The sequence below is a fragment of the Pteropus vampyrus genome, unplaced genomic scaffold (assembly GCF_000151845.1).
Source record: "Pteropus vampyrus isolate Shadow unplaced genomic scaffold, Pvam_2.0 Scaffold633, whole genome shotgun sequence".
Lineage (NCBI taxonomy): Eukaryota > Metazoa > Chordata > Mammalia > Chiroptera > Pteropodidae > Pteropus > Pteropus vampyrus.
The window spans coordinates 548,891-571,228 of NW_011889414.1; the positions used below are offsets into that span (position 1 = coordinate 548,891).

Genomic DNA, 22,338 nt, shown 5'->3' on the forward strand with positions numbered 1-22,338 from the left:
TTGATTGAGCACCAGAATCACCTAAAGGGCTCATTAAGGACAGATGGCTGGGCCTCACCAGAGATCCTGATTCAGTAGGTCTGGGGTGGGGCCCAAGAATTTGTATTTCTAACAAGCTCCCATTTGCTGATGCTGCTGATATGGGGACCACACTTTGAAAACCACTGGCCTAGAGCAAATCATCTGGCAGATGCTGAAAAATTCTCTGAGTGTGTAAGAATAGTTATCTTCAGTAATGGAGGTCTTCCTGTAAGATGAAAAATAAGGTTACATGGAAGGATGGAAGATGGTGTCGGTCACAGTAGAACTTCAGAGTTTGGATTCAGAGAAGTAACCTTTTTGGGTGAACAAAGTCCAGGATTAACTCTGCGAGGGGAATGATGGGAGGTCAAAGAATTGAATGTTGCAAGGGTTATCACAATGGACCACAACTGGCAGAGGCTTGAGTCTAAAGGGAAGGTTCAACAGGAAGTCAAGATCTGAAGGGGAGTCTGGCTACTTTCTAGGCCCAAATTATGGGGTTGACTGTGGATATACCTACAGACATTGTAGCCCATCCAGGTTAATGCACCAGTACTGGTAACAAACCTAAGAGAAGTCCGGGACTCTGCCAGCTCTGTCTGTTCATTCTTTGATTTAGGGCAAGGCTAGGCCCCAAGCTTCTGTCAAGGAACTCTAGGGTGGAGATCACAACCTGAGGATTTCTGTGGTGAAAAGAAGCAATTCACCTTAGGCCTTAAGGCTTAAGGGAGGAGGACAGACAGGAGGCTGCTGATTCTAAGAGAAGTGGGTTAAAAGAATTAATAAAAATTCCACTAGATTAGCACTTTTACAGATTAAAAATGTCTGCTAACCCTCAGCAATGATTTAGTAGCCTTTATAGCTTTCCCTTTACAGCTTTACAGGAGCAATGCTCAGAACACCTCTGTGGGATATGACTGTGATTAGGTCTTAGGTTATGGCCACCCACAGCATGTGTTTCTTATAGTCTGCTGGTACTGAAGAGCACTGGGCCCAAGATGCTGCCTCCACTGGTTAACAACACCTGTGCAGCTTTCCACACAGTTACTTCCTCCCCCATGCCTGTTTTCCCGCTTGTAAAATGCCGATAATAGTACACTACATAGGGTTATTGTGAGGATGAAGTGAGGTAGTTAATGTAAAGCTCTAGACACACAGTGAGCACCCTATAAATACCAGTTATGATTTGCTACATCGTCCAATACAGGTCCTTGTCAGTGCCCCGACGCGTGTGTGGCTTTGATCCTTCAGTTTCACCGAACTGTTGCGTGCGCTCTTTCTTGCACAGCAGGCTGACCACTTTTTCTAGCTAGCAGCATTTGGGTATACTGATGACAAGATGTGTTTGCACATAGAGAGGGAGCCAGGGCAAGGATCCGCACAGCCGCAGAAGGGTTTGCAGTGGCGCCTGCCAGTCGCTGGGGGCCGCGAGGGAGCCTCTGCGTTCGCCCCGCCCCCGAGGGGTCAGGAGTCACGGGAGAGCGTAGGAACCGCAGTACGTCGTGTTTACCTAGCCCTTTGCTGATGGCGCCCGCGCAGCGATGCTGTCTGTGCCGACAGACCTTCTTCTGTGGTCGCGGTCACGTCTACAGTCGCAAGCACCAGCGGCACCTGAAGGTGGCTTTGGATCGGCTTCTGCCCCAGGTGCGGACTGGAGGTTGGAGGGGACCGCCGACGGGGATGCGGGCGGTGCATGAGGGCCTGACGGGTTGGGATTTGGGGGTCCAGTTCGGGTTTCTACTTGGCCTCGCGTTACACTCTCTTCTGCGCAGGTGGAGGCGGCCCGCAAGGCCATCCGCACAGCTCAGGTCGAGCGTTACGTGCCGGAGCACGAGCGGTGCTGTTGGTGCCTGTGCTGCAGCTGTGAGGTGCGGAAACACCTGAGCCACGGAAACCTGACCGTGCTGCACGGGGGGCTGCTGGAGCATCTGGCCAGGTGAGATAGGGGCTGGGAGCCTCATCCAGCGTTCGCATACGTTTATGGGAAGGTGGATTTAGGGTGAGCTAGAGGAAGAACGCTTTTGTGACCTGTGCAGGGTGGACTGCCTATCTTTAGGGATAGAGGGCTTATGGTTGCCATGGTCCCCCATGGTGTTGGTGGTCTAACTAGGAAAGCCAGCTGATTCAAGGTTACCTCTCATCACCTCTCAGATTCTCATATTTATATTGGTAGAGAGAGACTGGAATTCTGGAAGAGACTAATAACAGTATTTCTCTCTGAACCTTGCCCAGAAGCAGAAATACTGATGTTTACAGTTATTTATGTAGTGCCTAGATATCCGAGTAATATTTTATAATCTGTCATTGAGATTCTTCATTCTCTCCATTCTCAGCCCAGAGCACAAGAAAGCAACCAACAGATTTTGGTGGGAGAACAAGGCTGAAGTCCACATGAAAGAGAAGTTTCTCATCTCCCCCCAAGATTATGCACGGTAAATCACTGCTTTTGAAAAATGAAGTAGCAGAGTATGAATTCTGGATCTGTGTCAAGTACAGGAGCTTCCTTTATTAATTGGAAAGTTAATAAGGACTTCATAAGTATTGCCTTCATTGCACTCATTATTCTAGTAGGCATTATATTGGACACAAAAGAAGTGTGAGTCTTTGAAAGGTTTATAATCTAGTTGGGGGTGGGATTTACAATACATTTAGCAAATAGAAAACAGTATATAGTAAAAATTGACTATAATCAACTACTTAAATGTGTAGCACAGAGAATACTAAGGTCCTTTAGGAACATGAGAGATTGTTTATAATGTGCAAAAAACTGATGTTCACCCAGTACCCACTTTTAATAGTTTTAGACTCAATTTTAACTGGCCTCTGGAAGACCCTTAGAAACTGAAGTGCAGAAAGCTGGTCAGCACACATGTGAGCCCAGACTACCTCAGGAAAAGGACACAGGTAGCTTCATGACACCACTTTTATTGGGACCATATTGAAATTATAGGATGTGGAACTCAAGGGGATCCCAAAGCCAAAGTTACAGAAAAACTCATAGTATCTATTATTCCCTTCTACTCAGTGTGGAGAATAATGAGAGAATGATAAGAAATGCCTAAATCCCACTACCTTGCCTTCAAACCTGTGGTTCAGATTGAGAGGAGAGGGTATCCGAGGACAAAAAGCACTCACTCTTCACGTGACCCTGACCCAGCTAGGTATGGGTTTTGGTGGTTGAATAGGGATAGTTGAGCAGAAAAGAGATAGCAAATGTAAACTGCAGCTACATGGTTTTGTAAAATCTGAAGCTCTGCTCTGGGGTGGGGGGTAGCAGAAAGCCCCATACCTCATCAGAACCCAGGAGCTGATGAGAAACTGTCTCATGACAGCCTCTTGAGGAGATAGGCAGGTGGGGGAGGCCTCATAGCAGCTCTTTTCAGGCCTCCCATCCTGTTGTGTTTTGGATCACAAACGTGTTCAGCCAAGACTGATAAGCTGCCGTTCAAGGCTTTGCCTGTATGGATATGTGCAAAGCTGCCAGGGCACTGTGGTACAGCCATTTCCCTACATAAATGTTTTATATACTAAAATTAGGTCAGAAAACATGCTAAAATTGATTGCAAAGATGAATTTTCTTAATTATCAAATTGATAGGAAACAAAAGAATAAGAATTCAAGTAACTTTTGAACAAAATTTACTTGATTATATCCTTAGGATATTAATTTTTTAAGGACTAAAGAACTGCAAAGAAATCTTGAGCTTTGCTTAGTTTTATTGTTGATAGTGGTATTGCTATTTTGATACTTTTTTGTGTGTATTGTAGGATAAAACTGTAAGTACATTTGATCCTTGAACAATTTGGGTTTGAAAAGTCCACTTACAGACTTTTTCAATTGACCTGCGCAATTCAAACCCACGTTGTTCAAGGGTCAACTCCCATTCGGGAATCCACACGGGCCCATTATAGTTATACGTGGACTTTCAACTGTATAGGTTCGTAACCCTTAACCCCCAGTGCAGTGACTGTCTATTGACATTGTTGGGAACCAGAGTTTTCAGTGTGGCAGAAGGAAGATACCAGTAAAGAATGGAAGGAATTGATTGGGGAGGTATCATTATAAATTTTTAACAAAATCAAAGCTCTGTCCTCTGAAAGAGCTAGAAGCATGACACCTGTAGACCACCAATAAGAATTTAGTACTAACACTCAGCTCTTTCCTTCTAAATACTACTTTCTACTAAAAGAAACCAGATCTCATTGGAGAAATGGTTGATTTCAGGTTTGGAGCAGGGAAAATACATGGTGAGCCTGGAATATCTTGTGCTCATATTAATAGAGTGATCCAGAGGACCAAGGAGCTAGTTTGAAGGGATTCTCACTAGCCACACACAGGATAATTTGGACATTAAAATGAATAATTGATTTTCTTAAATGTGATAATGGTTTCAGACTGTTCTCATTCTCAGGATATGCATACTGAAATATTTAGTTAACTCTCATGATGTCTAAAGCCCATTTTTATTTTGGCAAAAAGGAAATGTGTATAAAAGAAGTGAGCCAGAATGGCAAAATATTAAACAGTGAATCTGGATGAGAGGTACACAGGTATTCTCTGTACTTTCTTTCTGTGAGTTTGAAAACTAGGTATATTTTCACAACTGGCAAGGCCTGGGGATCTAGGCTGACTTGCCATTTTTTTTTAAGATTCAAGAAATCCATGGTGAAAGGTTTGGATTCCTATGAGGAAAAAGAGGATGAGGTGATCAAAGAGGTAAGTTAAAGGAAAGGCCTCTGAAGGACCAAGCCCCCATGATCTTATACCTATCTAAGCAGCCTCTCTCCCACAGATGGCAGCTCAGATTCGTAAGGTGGAGCACAGCCGGCAGGAGGTGGTTCGGTCTGTCTTAGAGGTTGGTTTCCCTCGAAGGAACCAGAGCAGTATCCAAATCCACTTATCCCTGGTTCTCCCAGATCCAGCATTTCACCTCCCAGCTCTAAGAGGACACCACACTTCATCTACTCTGCTTAAATTCCCTTACCTGCCCACCAGGGGGCAGGCCTTGTCAGTGGAGATGTGGGCAGGACTGGGAGGGATGGGCAGTACTCTCCTTATGCCTCTTTCTGGAGGGTGGGAGCCTAGCCTAGGCAGTTAAGCATCCTAGACACTTGTTTTTCCTGAATCAAACTCAGCTTCAGGCAGTGCCAGACCCAGAAGAGGGCTCTTCGGCACCTGGAAGCTGGAAAGGAGCAAACAGGTATGATTGTTATGGAATCTCTTCTTGGAATTTGACATCTTTTAGAGCATTCTGTAACTTTTTGTTTGGGAAATGGGAATAAATCTAATCTTTGCTGTCCTCATAGCTCAAAGACCTCATCTGCCAGCCTGGCTGCTGTTTGTCTTTTTCAGCCAAGTAGCCTCCACCTCACAGCAGCCCTCATACTTGGACCTGCCACCAGCCCCCGAGTTTGATTGGATGGAAACAGGACAGCCTCTGACATTCATTGGCCATCAGGTACAATGGATAAGCCAGCCAGGAAAGAGCCAGTTCCCCCTTCAGATCCCGGGATACGCATCTCTTTTTTCTTTTTAACCTATTCTGACCATTCCTGTTGTCTCTGCAGGCTTTTCTCTTGCTACATTATTCTATAGTATTGTATACCTGAAACAAACTCCCATTATATTCCCAGTAACTGTAGATGCAAATCTTTATCTCCTCTACCTCCCATATCTTGTCAGGTCTATTTTACCTGAGTACAAGTTGGCCTCTGTTCCACCTTGGAACAGTTCCTACTCCCTCATGCAATCCTGTCCCAAACAAAATTATTGCATCATCATCTGCTTATATTCTATACTCCAGCCATATTGTGCTTCTTACTTTTGCACATGTAGTTGCACTGCCTTAAATATGCTTACCTTCCTTCAGCCTTTAACTCAAATGTCATTTTCATGGAAGGCTTATCTGAGGTAGTCTGTTATAAATGGATGTAGTACCATATAAAAAGTTGTCGATGTAATTTGTACGTAATTTTCTTCCCCAACAATATGTATGCTGTGAGAAAAGGTTTTTATCAGGCATGTACTAGGCACATCTTCACTATTAAGACCATGACTCTCTTGAGTATAGGACATCCAATGATTTACTATGCTTTTAAGATTTAACATCAGTGGGGTGCAGAATTAGCATCGTGGCACTGGTTCCATCCATCTCTATTAAGTTTGCCTTTTCTAGCTATGAGTATCCTATCATCTGGCTTTCTTATCCAGGATTTTTTTTCCATTTCCAACTACAGGACACACCAGGAGTTGGTAACATTCACTCAGGTAAGGAAAGCCCACGGCAGTATTTCTCAAACTGTGATTTATTTTTTAAAGTAGATTAAGATAAAGTATTAACGGCAATCTCGATGTCCATCAGCAAATGGATAAAGATGTGGATATTCAGCAATAGAAAATGAAATCCTGAGACATGGATATACCTAGAGGGTGTTATGCTAAGTGAAGTCCGAGAAAAGACAAACATATCATCTCACTTATAAGTGGAACCTAAAACAAATGAACAGAAATAGACACACTGCTATAGAGAACAAGCTGATGGTTATCAAAAGGTAGGAGGGGGATGAGAATTTTAAAAAAAATCACTGTCTAATAAAGGACTTGTATCCTGAATATATGAAGAGCTCTCAAACCTCAAAGGCATATAAAAAAGATGTTCATGAGAATGGCTAAAATTAAAGACTGACCATGTCTGTGGAGGAAGACTCACTGCTGGTGGCAATGTAAAATGGCACAACCACTTTGGAAAACAGTTCAGCGATTTCTTAAAAAGTTAAACATTATGATCCAGCCATTCTAAGAGAAAAGCAAGTCTATCTACACAAAGGCATATACACAAACTGTCATAGCAGATTTGTAGTACCAGACAAATGAACAATGGAATAGTACTCAACAAAGGAACTATTGACACGTGCAATAGATAAATCTCAAAAAAAAAAAAAAAAAAAAAAAAAAAAACCCTGCTGAAAGAACAAAAAGAGTACACACTATATTCCATTCATGCCTCAATATATCAAATATCAGCATACCACATGTAAGGTATGTTGCTTTAAATTAGCCTAGGGACCTCAACTTCCCATGGTCCATAATTCCTGGACTTTTGAACATTTCCAGTTCTCAGGTAAGAGTTTAGAGCTAGGTCATATTTCACAATAGCCTGCAAGTTAAAAAAGTTTTTAAAGTGCCTTATTTTTTGTTTAATGGGTCTTTTCCAGGTGCCACACCTCCTTGGATGGTTCAAGATGAGTATAGCTCTTGGAATCAACAAATAGGACCTTCCTATGAAGAATTTCTTAAAGAGAGTAAGTAAACTAAATCAGGAATGGCACTGGGTTCTTTAAATCTCCCTACTCATAAAATTATTTACTTATCATTGTAGAGGAAAAACAAAAATTGAAGAAACTCCCCCCAGACAGAGTTGGAGCCAACTTTGATCACAACTCCAACACTAGTGCAGGCTGGCTGCCCTCTTTTGGCCGGGTTTGGAATAATGGACGCCGCTGGCAATCCAGGTATGGGTCCAGGACCCCAGCCCACCACTTCCCCCTTTGGAGATCTCACCCTGTCCTGTTAACCTTTCACTTCCTTTCAGGCATCAATTCAAAACTGAAGCTGCAGCAAGAAACAGTCACATCAAGAAAACAATCTAATGGTTTCATGATAACTTATTCAACCAACTTAAGAAACCCATACCCTATAATCCTTGTAAACTGCCCTTAGAAAACAGACATACCCACTTATTTGATGTAATAAACTTTTATTTTTCAAAATGTACAGTTGGTGAGACCTGTAAAAAAAATTGAAAAAAGAATCAGTATAGAGCTTTGTAAAAGGAGACATACACTTCCTACACCATGATCTCTTACCTGTTCATGCATCTTCACCAGCAGCTGGGGCATCTCCACCCTTGGTGTTTCTGGTGTAAATTACTTGAGCTCTGTGCTTTGAAACTAATTTAATAAGCCCTAAGAAAAAAGGGTAAGGTTTTCATAGTAGTACTATGAGATACTTAACAGACACTAGAAAGTGAGTTTTATATCACTCCCCAAAACAAATGCTGAGTAACAAAGACATGTCTACAGTTCTTGACGATAATCTAATTTTACTTATCCTTTCTAATGAGGGGCCCATTACCTGCTCTTGGGATGGCCACCCGCACACTTTACTATAAAATCCACTATATCCATATGAGGCACCACAGACAGCTTCAAACTGCCACAGAAAAAATGGCTGCTTGAGAGTCTACCCTAGGGGTGACATGTTAGAATTATATTATTTACCACTGGTCAGCCTAAGCATATTTTTAAAAATTCCAACAAAAATATTTAAGATGGCTAACATAATTAAGCCAATTTAATGTGCAAACCATACCAGAATATACCCCTCTCACCTTTACTAAGGAGCTCCTGAAGGGCTGCCCTGGCCAAGGAGCCTCGGATCTTCAGTCTCTCAGAGACAACAGCTGGGGTTATAAGCTTATAGTTGGGAACTTCCTTACAGAGTTTGTCATATGTCGCTTTGTCAAACAAGACTAGGTTATTAAGCTTGTCCCGAACTTTGCCTTTGGACCACTTCTGCTCACAAAAAGGGGAAAAGAGTGAGTGTTACTGGAAGAATCACTTTCCCTCCCAAACACTGTCAGAAAAATCTCTCTTGTTAGTAGGGCAATACTGAAAGGTGGCTCTCTTCCTTGGCCTGTGGAACCTTACGAAACTAAAAATTAACATAAACTATGCAAATTAAGCTTCAAATAATTAGAAAACCAAGATACAAAATAAGAGACCCTGGTTACCCTTAATGGCATCAGATAAATTAGACAGAAAATAGTATCTTTGAGGCTTTCCAATATGGATGAGCGTCATAGGACTAATTATGTGCTAGGCACCAGAACAAATGCTTTATAGACACTTGTTTAATTTCCAAATAGTAGGAATCGCCCCATTGTCCAAATGAGAAAAAGTGAGAATGGTGGTGAAGAGCATAAACTTTGACGTTAAAAGCCGTTTGTTATGTACATCACCTATTACTATAGCTATGAGACGGGCGCCCCTACTTTTCCCTCACTCTTAGAGGGCCTCCTACCTTCTTTTTGGCCTTGCCCCCAGATTTGTTCACTGGGTCTTTGTCCTTCTTGGCCGATTTTCCGGCATCTTTCTTCTTCTTGTCGTCTTTGGGCGGCTGTTGAAGAGAAGCGGGAATGGAGCCAGCTCATAAGGCAGCCCCATGCTCCCCCTACTACTGCACTCAGCCTAGCCCGAACTCCACTAACAGAGCACATGGGTGAATACCCCTCCTGCCTTGAGCTGTAGCACGGCAGTTCTGGGAGCCCTCCCTCTGATGGAGCCTCAACAGTGCCCTAGCACTACCCGGCTCTCAGAACCGCACCGGCTTCACACCGCTGAGCTTACCATAACGAATTTCCGAAAGCTGTTGCTACCACCGCAGCCTGGCTAAGATGTCGGACAAAAAGGAAGCGCTGCTCGCGAACAGGCCCAGAAACCTCCACTCTCGGCGAGTGCTTCCGGGGTAAGGGGCGGAGCCCCGCAGAGGACGTTCGAGGGTCCGCCTCTGGCTGAAGCTAACAGACGGAGGCTCGCGTTCCTTCTCTGCACGCCCTTAACATAGTCCTCGCCTTACTCGGCTTTGTCACTAGTTGTGAAGCAGTCACACGTTGCTATTTCTTAGCATTAAGAACCTGGAAAGAAAGACGGAAAACAACCTCCCGCGTCCTGGCAACTGGTTTTCCAGCGTTACACCCAAACGTGTTGCCTCAAGTGCGCAAGCGCCGCAGTTGGCGGCGCGTCGGGGCTGGGAGGGGGAAGTGAGAGGTGGGGGGGTGGTTCCGTGGCTGCAGTTCCGGGGCAGGGCCGGGCCAATTTCCAGTGTCTGAGCCGCGGCAGCAGCCATGGCGATTTTCAGTGTCTACGTGGTGAACAAAGCTGGCGGACTGATTTACCAATTGGACAGCTACGCGCCACGGGCCGAGGCTGAAAAAACTTTCAGTTACCCTCTTGATCTGCTCCTCAAGCTACATGATGAGCGTGTACTGGTTGCTTTCGGCCAGCGCGACGGAATCCGGGGTGGGCTGTGCTCGGGGGCGGGTCCGGTACTGCGGAAGTAGGCTGGTGTCTCGTAGCAGAGGGCGAGGGAGTGGAGCCGGGTCCCTTATTCTTGGAATCTGCAGGATGGGGCTTCCTTGACCCTTGCCTCCCTTTGCAGTGGGCCACGCAGTGCTGGCCATCAATGGCATGGACGTGAATGGCAAGTACACAGCCGATGGGAAAGAGGTGCTGGAGTACCTAAGCAACCCTGCTAACTACCCGGTGTCTATTCGATTCGGCCGGCCCCGTCTCACCTCCAATGAGAAACTCATGTTGGCCTCAATGTTCCACTCGTAAGTCCCCCAACGCTACCTAGTGCCTATTGGCCTGAATTCGGCTCTTAGGCCGGCTGGGTTAATGTGGTTCTATGGGCAGTCTCCTGAGCGGCAGTGTGTACCTTTCTCAGCCTTTTAAATCGTCAGTTTTTGTATTATGAAAAGAAAAAAAAGAACTTCAATATGTTTAGGTTTTAGGTAATACTGGCAGTGGTGTGATCTTGCTTAAGTCAGCTCTTCGAGCCTTACTTTCTTCATCTTCATAGTAAGGCATTTGAACTAAGTGATCTTTAAGATCTTTTCCTGCTTTCCACTACGAAATGAGATGGGTATGCATAGCCTTGGGGTAAGTAACCGTGGCACATTCCCAGTGTTAATTTTACCCAAAGTTTTCTATGTAATATGTTTTATAGCAAAGTATAGATGTACAGCAAGCCCTCATTTAACCTCTTGGATAGGTTCTACAACTTTAAGCAAAAGAAACTACAGTTATCACTTGAACAAGGAGGGGATTAGGGGCATGACTCACACATATAACTTTTGACTCCCTGAAAACAACTACAGTCACCCCTTGGTATCTGCCAGGGATTGGTTCCAGGACTCCTGCAGATACCAAAATCTGTGGATGCTCAAGTTCCTTATATAAAGTGGTGTAGCACAATCTGCCTTCTGCATCCAGTTCCCAATCACAGGTCAAAAATAGTGTTTTTGATCCAAGGTTGGTTGAATCTTTGGATGCAAAACCCGGGGATATAGAAGGCTGACTATATCTATGGGACGCGGGGGGCGGGGGCGGGGGGGGGGGAATGTTGTTTAAGTGAACCTGCGTGATTCAAACCCATGTTCAAGTGTCAACTCTATAAGGAAACCAATTTTACCATAGGCTAATTGATATGAACAAGACTTAAGTTCCTACAGTACCTTATCAATGTTTTAATAAAATGATGTTATTCGAGGACCTGCTATAAAATCCATGCAGAATTCAAGTGAATTTGAAAGAAATTTTGATACTGCTGCTAGGCAATTCACACTGCCTCTTCTCACTGACTTACGCTGTAATGTGAACTCAGCAGATAACATTACTTCAGTGGAAAAGTTTAGGAGGCACTCCTCCTTTAGGGCAGTGGGATGCATTCCCAGCTTTGCCTCCTTTGTAAATAGGCTGTTCGCAATCGGCTCCCAGCTGTCTCCTGAACAGGGCAGCTCAGGCATCGAGATGTTGGAGACAGACACATTCAAACTACACTGCTTCCAGACACTAACAGGTTTGTATTTCCAGATAGGCCAAAGGGATGCATTGGGGCAGGTTGGGGGAAGAGATTGGCCAAAGACAGCTTTGGTAAGCATTGGTGGGGAGAGGTAGCTTTTTCTGGGGCAGTTACACAGACACATCTATTTATTTGTTTTGTAAATCCAAAGCTAGTATTTAATCTGACGCTGATTTTTGTCCACACCACCCAGCATGCTCAGCCTTGGTTATCCAGTGCTCAAGTAAAACTCGCCTTCATGTTATCTCATGTTGCACACATTTTGGAAGTTGTGTTGTTCCAAAATGAAGTTTGAATGCCAAATAGAAATTACCTTTGGATCATGAGTGTCACTCTTTTAATGCAGATAATTGAAAATTGCCTGAGTTTGTCCCCTGCTTGGCACTTTCTGCTGAGGGACCCCAAGACTAGAAGTAAGTGACAGAGCTAGAACTCAAAGCCTGGCCTCAGTCAGCTGGATGACATGATAAAGTCACTTCAATTCTCTGGTCTCACCTATAGATTTAAAATCTTGCCTTTCCTGCTTTGCGGAGCAGTAAGGATAAAATGATAATGGGCTTATGAAAGTGCTTTGCAAAATTGAGAGTGCTGGACAAACACAGGATGACATTATTTGCTGTATATGCTACCCTTTGATAACCATGCCTGGTCCCTCTCCAGGGATCAAGTTTGTGGTGCTGGCAGACCCTAGGCAAGCTGGAATAGATTCTCTTCTCCGGAAGATTTATGAGATTTACTCAGACTTTGCCCTCAAGAATCCATTCTACTCCCTGGAAATGCCTATCAGGTAGGTTGTCCCATTCCCCATATCAAAGCCTCTGTGCCCTTCCCTGTGTGCTCTTCCCTAAAGTCATTTTGAAGTGTAATAGAATCATTTTTAAATAAAAGTGAGTATACTTTTACTTCTTTTAAATAATTTTTTTCAATTACACTAGGCATACAGTGTTTAGCCTATTAAGAAACCAAACTTTCCTTGGGGTTTATGTTCTTCAAGCAGGCTCTTCACTGGCTCTGCCTCTGAACTTAAAGTGGGGATAGAGCCTTAGGCCTCATACTTTGTCCTTATTTGTGCCTCTTGGACCTGGTGTAGGTGTGAGCTGTTTGACCAGAACCTGAAGTTAGCCCTAGAGGTGGCAGAGAAAGCTGGAACTTTTGGACCTGGGTCATAGGCTGAACCTGCAGAGGACTCCACCACCACCGCCATCAAATTCTGAGAGATTCTGCCGCAAGGGTTCTGCTGTTTCTACTCCAGTGGAGAGCCCAGCAGCCTTGTTGGCGCCTTTAAAAATGGGAGGGTGCTGAGCCTGATGACATACTGATCCCCGAGCCTTAATACCATGCTGTTTTCCCTACTGTATCTATCGTGATTCTACTTCCCAACTCTGTACAGATTTATTTATGGAGGAGGTAGGCCCATAAATGCTGTAATAAACATTCCTTTGATCTGTGTTTGCTGTCCTAATTGGTGATTTTGGAGAAAAGGCCCAGGAGGGGAAATAGGAATGAAAAGGGAATATTAGGAAGATAAGATACTCTAGTAGAAAACAAAACAAATATGTTCATTAAATGAATAAACATGGGACTTTGAATCAGGAGCCTTAGGTCTGGTTTCATAATTGCTACTGACTTCCCAGTGATAGGACGGTAAATTCCCCCAAGTTGGCTGCGGTGGGGGAGGGAGGAGGGGCGGTGAGCTCAAGCCCTGCAAGGAGAGAGAAAAGGGTTCTTGGCTGAGCGCAAGAAAGAATTTAAATGCCAAAGTCAGTCAAAAGGAAAGTTTATTAGAGAAGGGGTAATGCTCATAGAGTGTGGTAGTCTCTCAGAGGCAGAGAGTCTAAGAGAAACATAGGAACAGACAGTAGAGTTGGGGACAGTGAGACATTGAAGACACTGAGAGGGACCTTGAGTGTTAGAGGAATTCAGTTTATATTATCATTCTTTAGTTTTCCTTTGATATGGGCAAAGAGTGAGAAAGTATGTAGTGGGAAAGGCCTGCTGGCAGTTCCCAGCCTTTGATCAGTAGGTTCCCCATGTTTTAGCCATAGGGAGTGAATGATTTTATTTTGTGCAGGTGCCACCAAAAGACTTCTTCCTTCATGGTGTGGGGAATGGGTTGTTAGCAATCCCAGCAGAAATCTTCCTTCTGCAGATTTCCTGGTGGTCTGGCTCTAGGGTTGATCATCATATTGAAGTCTCTTAATATAGCTTCATTTAACGTTCTCTTGCCTCCTCCCTACATTACTAGGGTGGGGGTGGTGGTGGTGGTGGTAATGATGATGGAACATTTATCAAGTGTTTATAGCCAGGCTTTACTGCTTTATCTCATTTAATCCTCACCCAAACCTTAGGGGGCACATTCTGTTACAGGTAAGAGATTTAGCAAGGTAATTCTGTGCCTCCAAGACTCAAAGCTAGTTACAGCCTGAGTTTGAACCCAGGCTTTCCAACTACACTTTCAGCCAAGGTTATACTGCCTCCCTCCATAAAGTTATTTAATCTTCCTGACACCCAAAAACTTCATCTCTGAAATGATCATTGAATTATACAGTGTTAAGTTGAAGGCAGAAGAGATGTGAACTTAAATGAGTCCGTGTCAGCTTTCTCATTCCAGGGAAATGGAAGTCCCTCACTTTTGGGGTGGAAAGAATAGGCACTGAAAAAGTATTTTCCAAAAAAAGTTCTCTCTGACTCATATTATCTCTTGAAAAAAATAATTCACTGACAGCATTGAGTATCAAATCTAGTTTTAATCTATAACAAGTCTTACTACACTCCCAGCCATACCCCGCTATTGTACCCTGGGTAATGGTGAGAGTGATGGCCTCATCTCTTCCCCTGGAGCCTGAGATATTGGCAATAGCAGTTGCCCCCTGCTAAGAAGCCCTAGGACAGAAGGCAGTGGCCTTTGGTGCCCTGCAGCTGTAGGAGGAGCCTCACTTCAGGTGAGGATGGGGTGGCATGGGGGAGGGGCAGAGCCCAGGAAAGAAGAAAGGTATAGGAGACTCCCTGACTGCTGGGGTGTCCTGTTTAAAAGGCAGGAAATAGGAGCTAATGGAGTTTTAAAAACAAAGATAGTCTTTTAAATATGACCATAGGATGGAGAGCTGGGACCTCATTAGCACTGATAACTTCCAGTGCCACCTAGGCTAGAGAAAAGGGAAGTCAAAGGTTCAATGCTAACCAAAGCAGCCCCCTCCCTCTTCTCCCCACCCTGTGCAGGTAAAAGGCCACAGGTGAAAGGATGCTCTGGAGCCTGCACTGTCTTCACTCAGCCTTCTTGGGCACTCGGCCCATCTTGGTGCGGATGTTTCGTAGGAGGAAGAAGGCAGCTGTACTGGCTGTGCAGATCACTTCAGCCACCCAGAAGGCTGTGTTCCAGTTGTAGTGCTTGGCAATAGTGCTGAAGGGCAACCCAGCCAGAAAGCCGCCCACTGCCACAGAGGAGGGGGAAGCCCGAGTCATTTGTGAGGTTAGAGCCTGCCCCAGCCTCTAACTCTCTTATGTGGGGATGAAGTACAGACTCTAGAGGATACCACTTACCATTGGCCATGAGTCCAACAATGGCATGGGAGGTGCCACACAAGTTGGGAGGGGCACTCTCATTGGCTATAACTCCGAACAAGGCAATGGGACCATAAGAGGAGAAACCAAACACAGCTCCCAACACCAGGATCCAGAGCTGCAATGGCAGTGCAGGGTAGCATTTAGAGTGAGAAAGCCCACCTACTTACACCTGTCAGAGAAGAGAGGAATGTTTGGCCCCCAGGAACAAATAGTTGTAGTAAGGAAATAATGACCTCCCTCATCCTACTTCCCAATACAATTGACAGTGCAGAGCTGGAGGAGTGCCAAACTGAGGCAACCTAAGGGCCTGTGCGGGTAGGTAAAGGAGATAGAGAAGCCATCCCTACAAGTTAGTTAGATGCTGTCTCGATGTATGCAAGCTGAACTGGCAAGGGCCAAGGCAAAATGGGTAGGATAAAGGTGAGAGAAACCAAGAGAGAAATCAGAGATAAAGATAAGGCACCTCGTGTTCTTTAAAGCCTGTGAGCTCAGCAAGAGAGTGAAGAGCCGGAGTCCAGAAAGCAGCATCCTAGAGGAGCATAGGGAAGAGAAGAAAACCAGGCCCAGAGTCGAGAGGCACCAAAGTACAAAGGAGAGAAACTGAGGTAAAAACAATTGAAAAGGGAAATCTGAGAAGCAGAGAAAGTCCTGGGCCAGGGAGGAGACTGAGTCATTGGTCCTTGCTTTCTGATCCTTGTGCCTGTCCTGGGCCAGGCCCTCTGTATTTACCTTGGAGGAGTCACTGGTCACGGTTACCCGTAAGAGATACATGGACACTGTCATGCCAGCCATCATGAACAGCAACAGGCCATGGCGAGGGTTCCCATGGATGGAGAGCCCTGCCTGTGGAGATAGTTCAGCAATGTCAAGCCCTAAGAGCAGCAGAGAACCCCCACGCCTGGACTCTGACACAGCAGGCCTCTGCTGACAGGTCTTTGGCAATCCCACCACAGTTCTTGGCCCAAGCAGCTCTGGGAGGCCCTGGGACCTGCTCATTATGTTCTGAGGCCAAACTCCACTGTATCCCTTCCTCCACTTGGGGCAGGCTCAGGATATGTGCTGGTAAGCTGCACCCCATCCCTTCCCAACCTGTTTTCCTAGGGCTGTGTAGAAGCCCATTACTAGGCTGAGAGATATTCTGACTCTCCTTGACATCAGTTAAAACCCTTTCCCCAAAAGCTTTGTCTCCACATCCCCAGCAGAGTGGCCTGGACTCGTTCCCACCTCACCCATTTTAAACCAGCATATGTCAACCTCCCTGTGCCCTAGGGCTCCCACCTCTCTGATGCCTGTCCCAGTTGTGCTGGGAAGATTTAAAGGGATCTTCCTCCTTCCTGTTCCTTCTGCCCACTCACCTTTGCCATGGCCCGGTCTGACAGGTAACCAGCTGCAATGCTGCCTACAAGGCCCCCAACCTCCAGGGCACTCATGTAGGAGCTACCTGCAGTGGGAGTTGTGGTGGGAAGAGGGAAAGGAAAGGTGAGTGTTACACATTGGGGTTGTCCCAGATTGGCTTAAACCCAGAGAGGTACAGAGTCCCCAAGGGTGACTGGTCACAGCTGCCTGAGTAGTGCCCAGCCTTAGGGAAAGAAGAAAGAGGATAAAAGGAAATGGGCCTGAATGTTCCATCCCCTGCATTGATTCCTGCTCCCTATGCCCACCCTTGTCCCAACACTCATCTTACCCACGAGGGCTGACTGTCCTTTCTCCTGGATAAGGAAGAACTGGCCCCAGTCAGTACAGCAGGTCTTTACTCCAAACACCACAAGGTAGCCAGTGGAGAGTATCCACAGGTAGGGAGACAGAAGTAGCTCCTGTAAGGTACTCTCCTCCTTCAAGGAGCCTGGGGTGGGAGGAAGCCAGGCCTCAGGTTCTCCTTCTGCTGCCCTACCCCCACTGAGCCCCCACCACTCATTAACCAGCCCCAGGAGCAGAGTCCACCTAAACAGTCAGAGATCAGCAGGAAGGTAGTCCCTCAGCCACTGCTCTGCCCTTTCCCCTCCATTGTAAACCTCAACAAATGAAAAAGATACTGAGGACCAGGGTGGATGGAGGAAGGCGCACAAGCCACTTAGGCTTAGGATGCAGTCCAGGACAGGGAAGTCTGGCTCTGTTGTAAGGAAGGACCAGAATATAATATGGATCATAGAATTTGTTGGCTCTGCCACTTGTCTGGTACTATCTCTTGGGATTGAGTTTTATCTACTCCCAACCCACTTTCCATCACCACCGTCCCCCTACATCCATTGGCTAGGACAGGGCCAGGCATACAGCCAGTCCTCAATGAAAGTCTGCCAAATGAATGATGAAAGCTGCCAAGTGGTCAGCTTATGTGGGTGCTCACCCTTCTTGCCATTGGAGGGGGGAGAGTCCAGGTTTCGGAGTCCAACATCAACAGGTTCATTGTAGATGAGCAGGAGACAGAGGAAGGAAACAACCACGCACAGTGCCCCAGACAGGGCCAGCGTGCTGCGCCAGCTATAGCTCTGGGCGAGGATGGTTGCCAGAATAGGGCCCAGTCCTCCAGCCAGGTTCATGCTGGTTGACAGGATGGCCCACCAAGTGCCAAACTGAGATGGCTCAAACCACTGTGGGGCAGAGGGAGACAGAGTAGGTGCCCAGCCTACAGTCCATGTTGAAGGAGGGGATCAAGTGGGGCAGACTCAGAATCTCACATTACAAAGATGAAGGAGAGGGCACTTCTTGGCAAGGCCATTTCCCTCATCTGCCACCTGATCCCACTGTGTTCAGGCTCCTAAAATATCTTGACAAGCAATAGGATCTGGACTGGGACTCCTGAGGAACCTGCTCTGGGTTGGGGGTGGAGGTGCCGGTGGTTCCACATGCTCTTCAGGTATCCTCTAGGAAAGGGGTCCCCAACCCCCAGGTCACAGATAGGTACTGGTCCGTGGCCTGTTAGAAAACAGGCCACACAGCAGGAAGTGAGTGGTAGGTGAGCAAGCAAAGCTTCATCTGTACTTGCAGCTGCTCCCCTGCACTAGCGTCACTGCCTCAGCTCCACCTCAGATCATCAGGCATTAGATTCTCATAAGAGCACCAGTCCCTGGTGCCAAAAAGGTTGGGGACCGCTGGTCTAGGCCATTCTAAACAGGCTTCTTGGGAGCAGACACTCACCTTCCGCAGGACCTTCCCACAAGGGGGCCAGCCCAGCCCCTGTGCCAGGCCATTGAGGAACCAGAGAGCAGCGAAGACAGGCACTGTGGAGCTCCAGGAAAAGACTACATTGACCAGGCCAACCAGGAGCAACCCAGAAGAGAAGAGCCAGCGAGCACTCATCTGGTCAGAAAGTACTCCACTCACAAACTTGCTGATGGCATAAGCTGCAGACTGGCTGCTAGTGATGAGCCCTGCAGGGGAGAGGAGCAAAGGACATCTGTTAGGTACCAGAGGGGGTTAGGGGCCAGGGCAAAAGCACACAAGGGGTGGAGGAAGCATGGGGTCAGGTGGGTAGAGGTGCCTGGCAGTGTGAGACAGCTTCCTTTCATGAGGAATAGGAGGAGACTGTACTGGAATCCAATGATACTTGTTCAGGGAGCCCTACTACTCCTCCTGCCTCACCATCAGCATTAGCCCCAGGCTGACCCATGACTTTTCAGCCTCTTGGAGAGTTCCAGTCACAGCTATCAGGGGGCAAGAAGGAAGCAGGACAGAGCAGCTCCCCTCCCTGGGATTTACACATGCCTGATTTCCCCCTCACGCTGGATGCCAACCCAGGGCCTCTGGCAGTTCTGTTGCCCCACCTTTGAACATGGGACAAAGGGCTTAGATTTGGAGTCAGGGACCTTATTCCTCCTGCTAGGCCATATGAAGTCATTGTGCCAACTCCCCAGTCCCCAGCGCTCGCGATGTCAGGGACCAGCATGCACCCTGAGATCTTAGCATGTATCCACATAGATGTGGAAACTACTCAGAACCTCCCTAAATATTCTCAGCATAAACAGTGCCTCTGGGGATACATGTGGGTCACAGGCACACACAGACACATCAGATAAGCAACCCTCCTCAGATATATATGGATCATACTCCAGAATCCTTCACCCACAACCATGTACATGGATCACAGAGCCTCTTCATCTGGCACATGGAGACTGTACCCCAGCCTCTGTTGTGCAGACACTCCAAACACTTGACATGCCTGTACACACCACACTGCCACAAAAACCCATCTTATCCTGCTGGTCCTATGCCCCTGGGCCCACCACCCTGCTCTTCCACGGCTCACCCAAGTCATCCTTGTCCAGGGGGATCTCCTCCACCAAAGACGGCATGACAAAAGAGAAGGTCTTGCGGTTGAAGTAATACAAGCTGTAGCCTCCGAACATGGCCGAGAAGATCACAATGCGATAATAGCCATAGCCTCGGGCCACCATGGTGGAAGCCAGCAGGCCCTACTGGCCAGGACACGGAGCCTCTGACCACAGCTCCTGCTTGTGGCTCTCTGTGCCTAGATCTGCTGAGTTAGGCTTTTTCTGCTCCCTCCTCCACCCAGCCTCTCAAGCTCCCTTTATAGCCACCTTCTGGACAATCATTAAGCCTGGGGCGGCTCCTAGGGAACCCAGTGTCCTGAGGGCGACAAGAAAACAGATTATTGATGGCAGAGCTGTGGGGGCTGGAGAGGGTCCCAGAGGGAGGCAGTGTCTGTGAGCCAGGCCAGCATCTTGTGTCCCCAGGATTTCTGCCTTTCCCTACTCTTCCTTGTTTGCCCCGCCTGTGAAATCAGCTGTGATTAAAGGCTCAACCTAATTACTTTTGTCTGCATGAACCCAGGGGAGGCAAGGGTGGGATGAGTAGAGCTGCCTCTCTAGCCCTGCTCTCTGTCACTTCCTTATTCATTCAAGGAAGGTTTATTGAGGGTATACTGGTTGCCAGGCACTGCACTAGTGCTGGGTTAGTTTCTACACGTATCCTAAAAACCCCACTTCCAAGTCTTCTAGAGCTGACCTCAAGCCCTGTAACTCTCAATCTTAGTACCCACTGGGGTGTAAATTTTTACTGATAGTTGCAAAATTGTAAGAAAGGGGGAACTTCCCAGTTCAGGACCCATAGTGTCACACTGAAAGCCCCACAAGGGCAGGGGTTGTGCTAGGGTCACTCAGTTGCCTTTGGTTCCTTTTACCCTGTGACATCAGTGCGGGCTCCCGTCTGGCTGACTAGGGGTTGCAGGGTGGGTGACTGGACTGCCTGCGAGCGAGAAGACGTACCCACAGACTTCAGGGGTCAGTGCCCAACCGCCCTGCTTCCCAGGGCCCGGGCAACATGTTCCCCCGGCTTTTCCGCTCGGCTGGGAAAGCAAATGGAGCAGAAGGCGTAGGCGCGAGCCGAGCAGAAGATCACACGTAGTCTCCTGGAGGCCCCGCTTCAGGCGCCGAGTGGCTCAGCCAGACATGGTGGGGCCCGGCGGCGAGAAGGGAGAGGAGGGAGAGAGGCGGCGGGTTCTCGGAATCTGCCCAACTCCGTGTCCTCAAGCTACCCAGAACACCAGCCTCGGGCTTGGAACTGATCGGAGCACGAATGCAGGAGCTGGATTGGTGCGGAGATACAGGACTGAAAAGTGACAAAAACAAGCAGGCATGGGCTGGTCACGGGCAGTGCCTTGGTCCCCAGACCCCAAAATTGCCCCCCACTCCAGAAGGAGCAGCCGCAGGAACAGATTTGGGTTGTATCAGAAGTGGGGACAACCTTCGTTGAGGCTCCACCAAAGAAAACCCAGGACCTCAGACTTCCCCTCCAGCCCTGCCCTCAGGAGAAGCCCCTCCCCCGCACACCTTCCTCTACCTGAAACGAAGCTGGAGCCGCCATAGGGTTGGGCGCTGCCAGCTGTCTTGTGCGCATGCGCCCTAGGTGGGGCGGGGCCTCCGCCTGCGTCTCCGCGTCGCCGGAAGGCAAGTGCACCCCCAAGGATTTAGACTTAACCCTTTGCATTACGTTGGCGCTTGGGCGAGAGAGCGCCCTTTAGTGGCTGGTTTTGTGTGTTCCCTTCTTAACTGACGGCCTTCAACAAGCCAGTTTTTAGTGAGTGCCTCCTGGTACCAATCACTGTTCCCGAGTTGTTCACAGTCTGGGAAAGGTCTAGTAGGAGAACACAGTATTTTCTGTAAGAAATTAATGCAGTCCTCAATAAGCACAATTTGAACATTTAACTTGTGGTCAGACTGTTGGGGACAGTTAAAACAAAATAGGCGAAGTAGTTAAAGTACCTGGCCCAGAGTAAACCTTAAATTCTAATCAGGGGCCCACTACATCCTAAGAGTGTGACCTCGGGTAATCTCCATGAGCCCGTTTCTTACCAGACTCAGGTTCGTTGTCGGAACTCAATAGATTTAGATAGGAATTCAGAAATTTTAGATAATCGCTTTCAGAGAACTCTCCAGAGAATTGATGAAAGAATTTTAAGTGCTCCAAAGTTGAAAGCGAAGATCTTTTAGAGTGAGAAGATGGTCAGGGAAAGAAAGAGATGGAAGTGAGATAAAAGGGGACAACTTCATAATTCAACAGGTATCTAATGAGCCAGAGCCCACAGTGTATCAGGCCTTGCGCTTTCATGGAGGTAGATCAGAGGACCGGGAAAATGAGCTTTTCCAAGACCATACTAGACCATAGAATTCCTACTTTACCTAATAGACAGCCATTTAAGTTTTTTTCTCTAACTTATTTTAAAGCATAATATACATACAGTAAAATACAAAAAAAAAAGCACAAATTTTAAGTTTACAATTCAGTGATTTTTTTAAAGTATGTTTATGCCCCTGTAACCATCACCTAGATGAAGTTAACTTTCCTATCATTTTATTTTGTAAATTTTCAAACCTAGTGAAAAGTTGCAAGAATATTTTCACCTCTTGAATGTTAATATTTAATGCATTTTCCTAATATCATTGTATAAGTATACATTATTCATTGTTATAATTTTGAAAGTTAGTTGCTGACATTGTGAAACTTTACACCTATATATTTCGGCCTGTATTGTCCTAAAAACAAGGATATTATTCTACATAACAATACAATTCTCACACTCAAGAAATGTATTTGTTAATATATACTCCATATTAAAATGTCTCAAATTTTTCCAAGGATGTCTTTTAGAGATTT

The 22,338-nt window shown here is 46.5% G+C and overlaps 4 protein-coding genes across 6 annotated transcripts; 2 read left to right on the top strand and 2 right to left on the bottom strand.

Annotated features, from left to right (window-relative positions):
- Nucleotides 1-1,477: 1,477 nt before the first annotated feature.
- Nucleotides 1,478-7,794, top strand: CCDC84 (coiled-coil domain containing 84). 2 transcript variants are annotated; one of them, XM_011384883.2, is made up of 11 exons: nucleotides 1,479-1,665; nucleotides 1,794-1,957; nucleotides 2,355-2,453; nucleotides 4,671-4,737; nucleotides 4,814-4,876; nucleotides 5,157-5,221; nucleotides 5,374-5,479; nucleotides 6,258-6,288; nucleotides 7,236-7,322; nucleotides 7,400-7,532; nucleotides 7,613-7,794. In XM_011384883.2, exons 1-11 carry the CDS (start codon nucleotides 1,546-1,548, stop codon nucleotides 7,668-7,670), a joined length of 993 nt encoding a protein of 330 aa, XP_011383185.1. In that variant the 5' UTR covers nucleotides 1,479-1,545; the 3' UTR covers nucleotides 7,671-7,794. The 2 variants fall into 2 exon arrangements, with proteins under 2 accessions (XP_011383184.1, XP_011383185.1); XM_011384882.2 differs by having other exon boundaries at nucleotides 1,478-1,665; nucleotides 7,400-7,794.
- RPS25 (ribosomal protein S25) lies at nucleotides 7,761-9,754 on the bottom strand. The gene is made up of 5 exons (XM_011384889.2): nucleotides 9,429-9,754; nucleotides 9,103-9,198; nucleotides 8,411-8,594; nucleotides 7,887-7,985; nucleotides 7,761-7,807 (listed from the first exon to the last, which is right to left on the bottom strand). The coding sequence occupies exons 1-4, from the start codon at nucleotides 9,429-9,431 to the stop codon at nucleotides 7,891-7,893; spliced, it is 378 nt and encodes a 125-aa protein (XP_011383191.1). The 5' UTR covers nucleotides 9,432-9,754; the 3' UTR covers nucleotides 7,761-7,807; nucleotides 7,887-7,890.
- A 114-nt stretch (nucleotides 9,755-9,868) lies between these two features.
- Nucleotides 9,869-13,113, top strand: TRAPPC4 (trafficking protein particle complex 4). The gene is made up of 5 exons (XM_011384888.2): nucleotides 9,869-10,100; nucleotides 10,240-10,414; nucleotides 11,558-11,661; nucleotides 12,325-12,451; nucleotides 12,755-13,113. Exons 1-5 carry the CDS (start codon nucleotides 9,926-9,928, stop codon nucleotides 12,831-12,833), a joined length of 660 nt encoding a protein of 219 aa, XP_011383190.1. The 5' UTR covers nucleotides 9,869-9,925; the 3' UTR covers nucleotides 12,834-13,113.
- Nucleotides 13,114-14,391: 1,278 nt separating this feature from the next.
- SLC37A4 (solute carrier family 37 member 4) lies at nucleotides 14,392-21,105 on the bottom strand. 2 transcript variants are annotated; one of them, XM_011384885.2, is made up of 10 exons: nucleotides 21,025-21,105; nucleotides 20,451-20,793; nucleotides 19,472-19,812; nucleotides 18,364-18,596; nucleotides 17,573-17,816; nucleotides 16,913-17,071; nucleotides 16,584-16,669; nucleotides 15,958-16,071; nucleotides 15,205-15,343; nucleotides 14,392-15,095 (listed from the first exon to the last, which is right to left on the bottom strand). In XM_011384885.2, the coding sequence occupies exons 3-10, from the start codon at nucleotides 19,617-19,619 to the stop codon at nucleotides 14,929-14,931; spliced, it is 1,290 nt and encodes a 429-aa protein (XP_011383187.1). In that variant the 5' UTR covers nucleotides 19,620-19,812; nucleotides 20,451-20,793; nucleotides 21,025-21,105; the 3' UTR covers nucleotides 14,392-14,928. The 2 variants fall into 2 exon arrangements, with proteins under 2 accessions (XP_011383187.1, XP_011383188.1); XM_011384886.2 differs by lacking the exon at nucleotides 19,472-19,812.
- Between the last annotated feature and the right edge of the window lie 1,233 nt (nucleotides 21,106-22,338).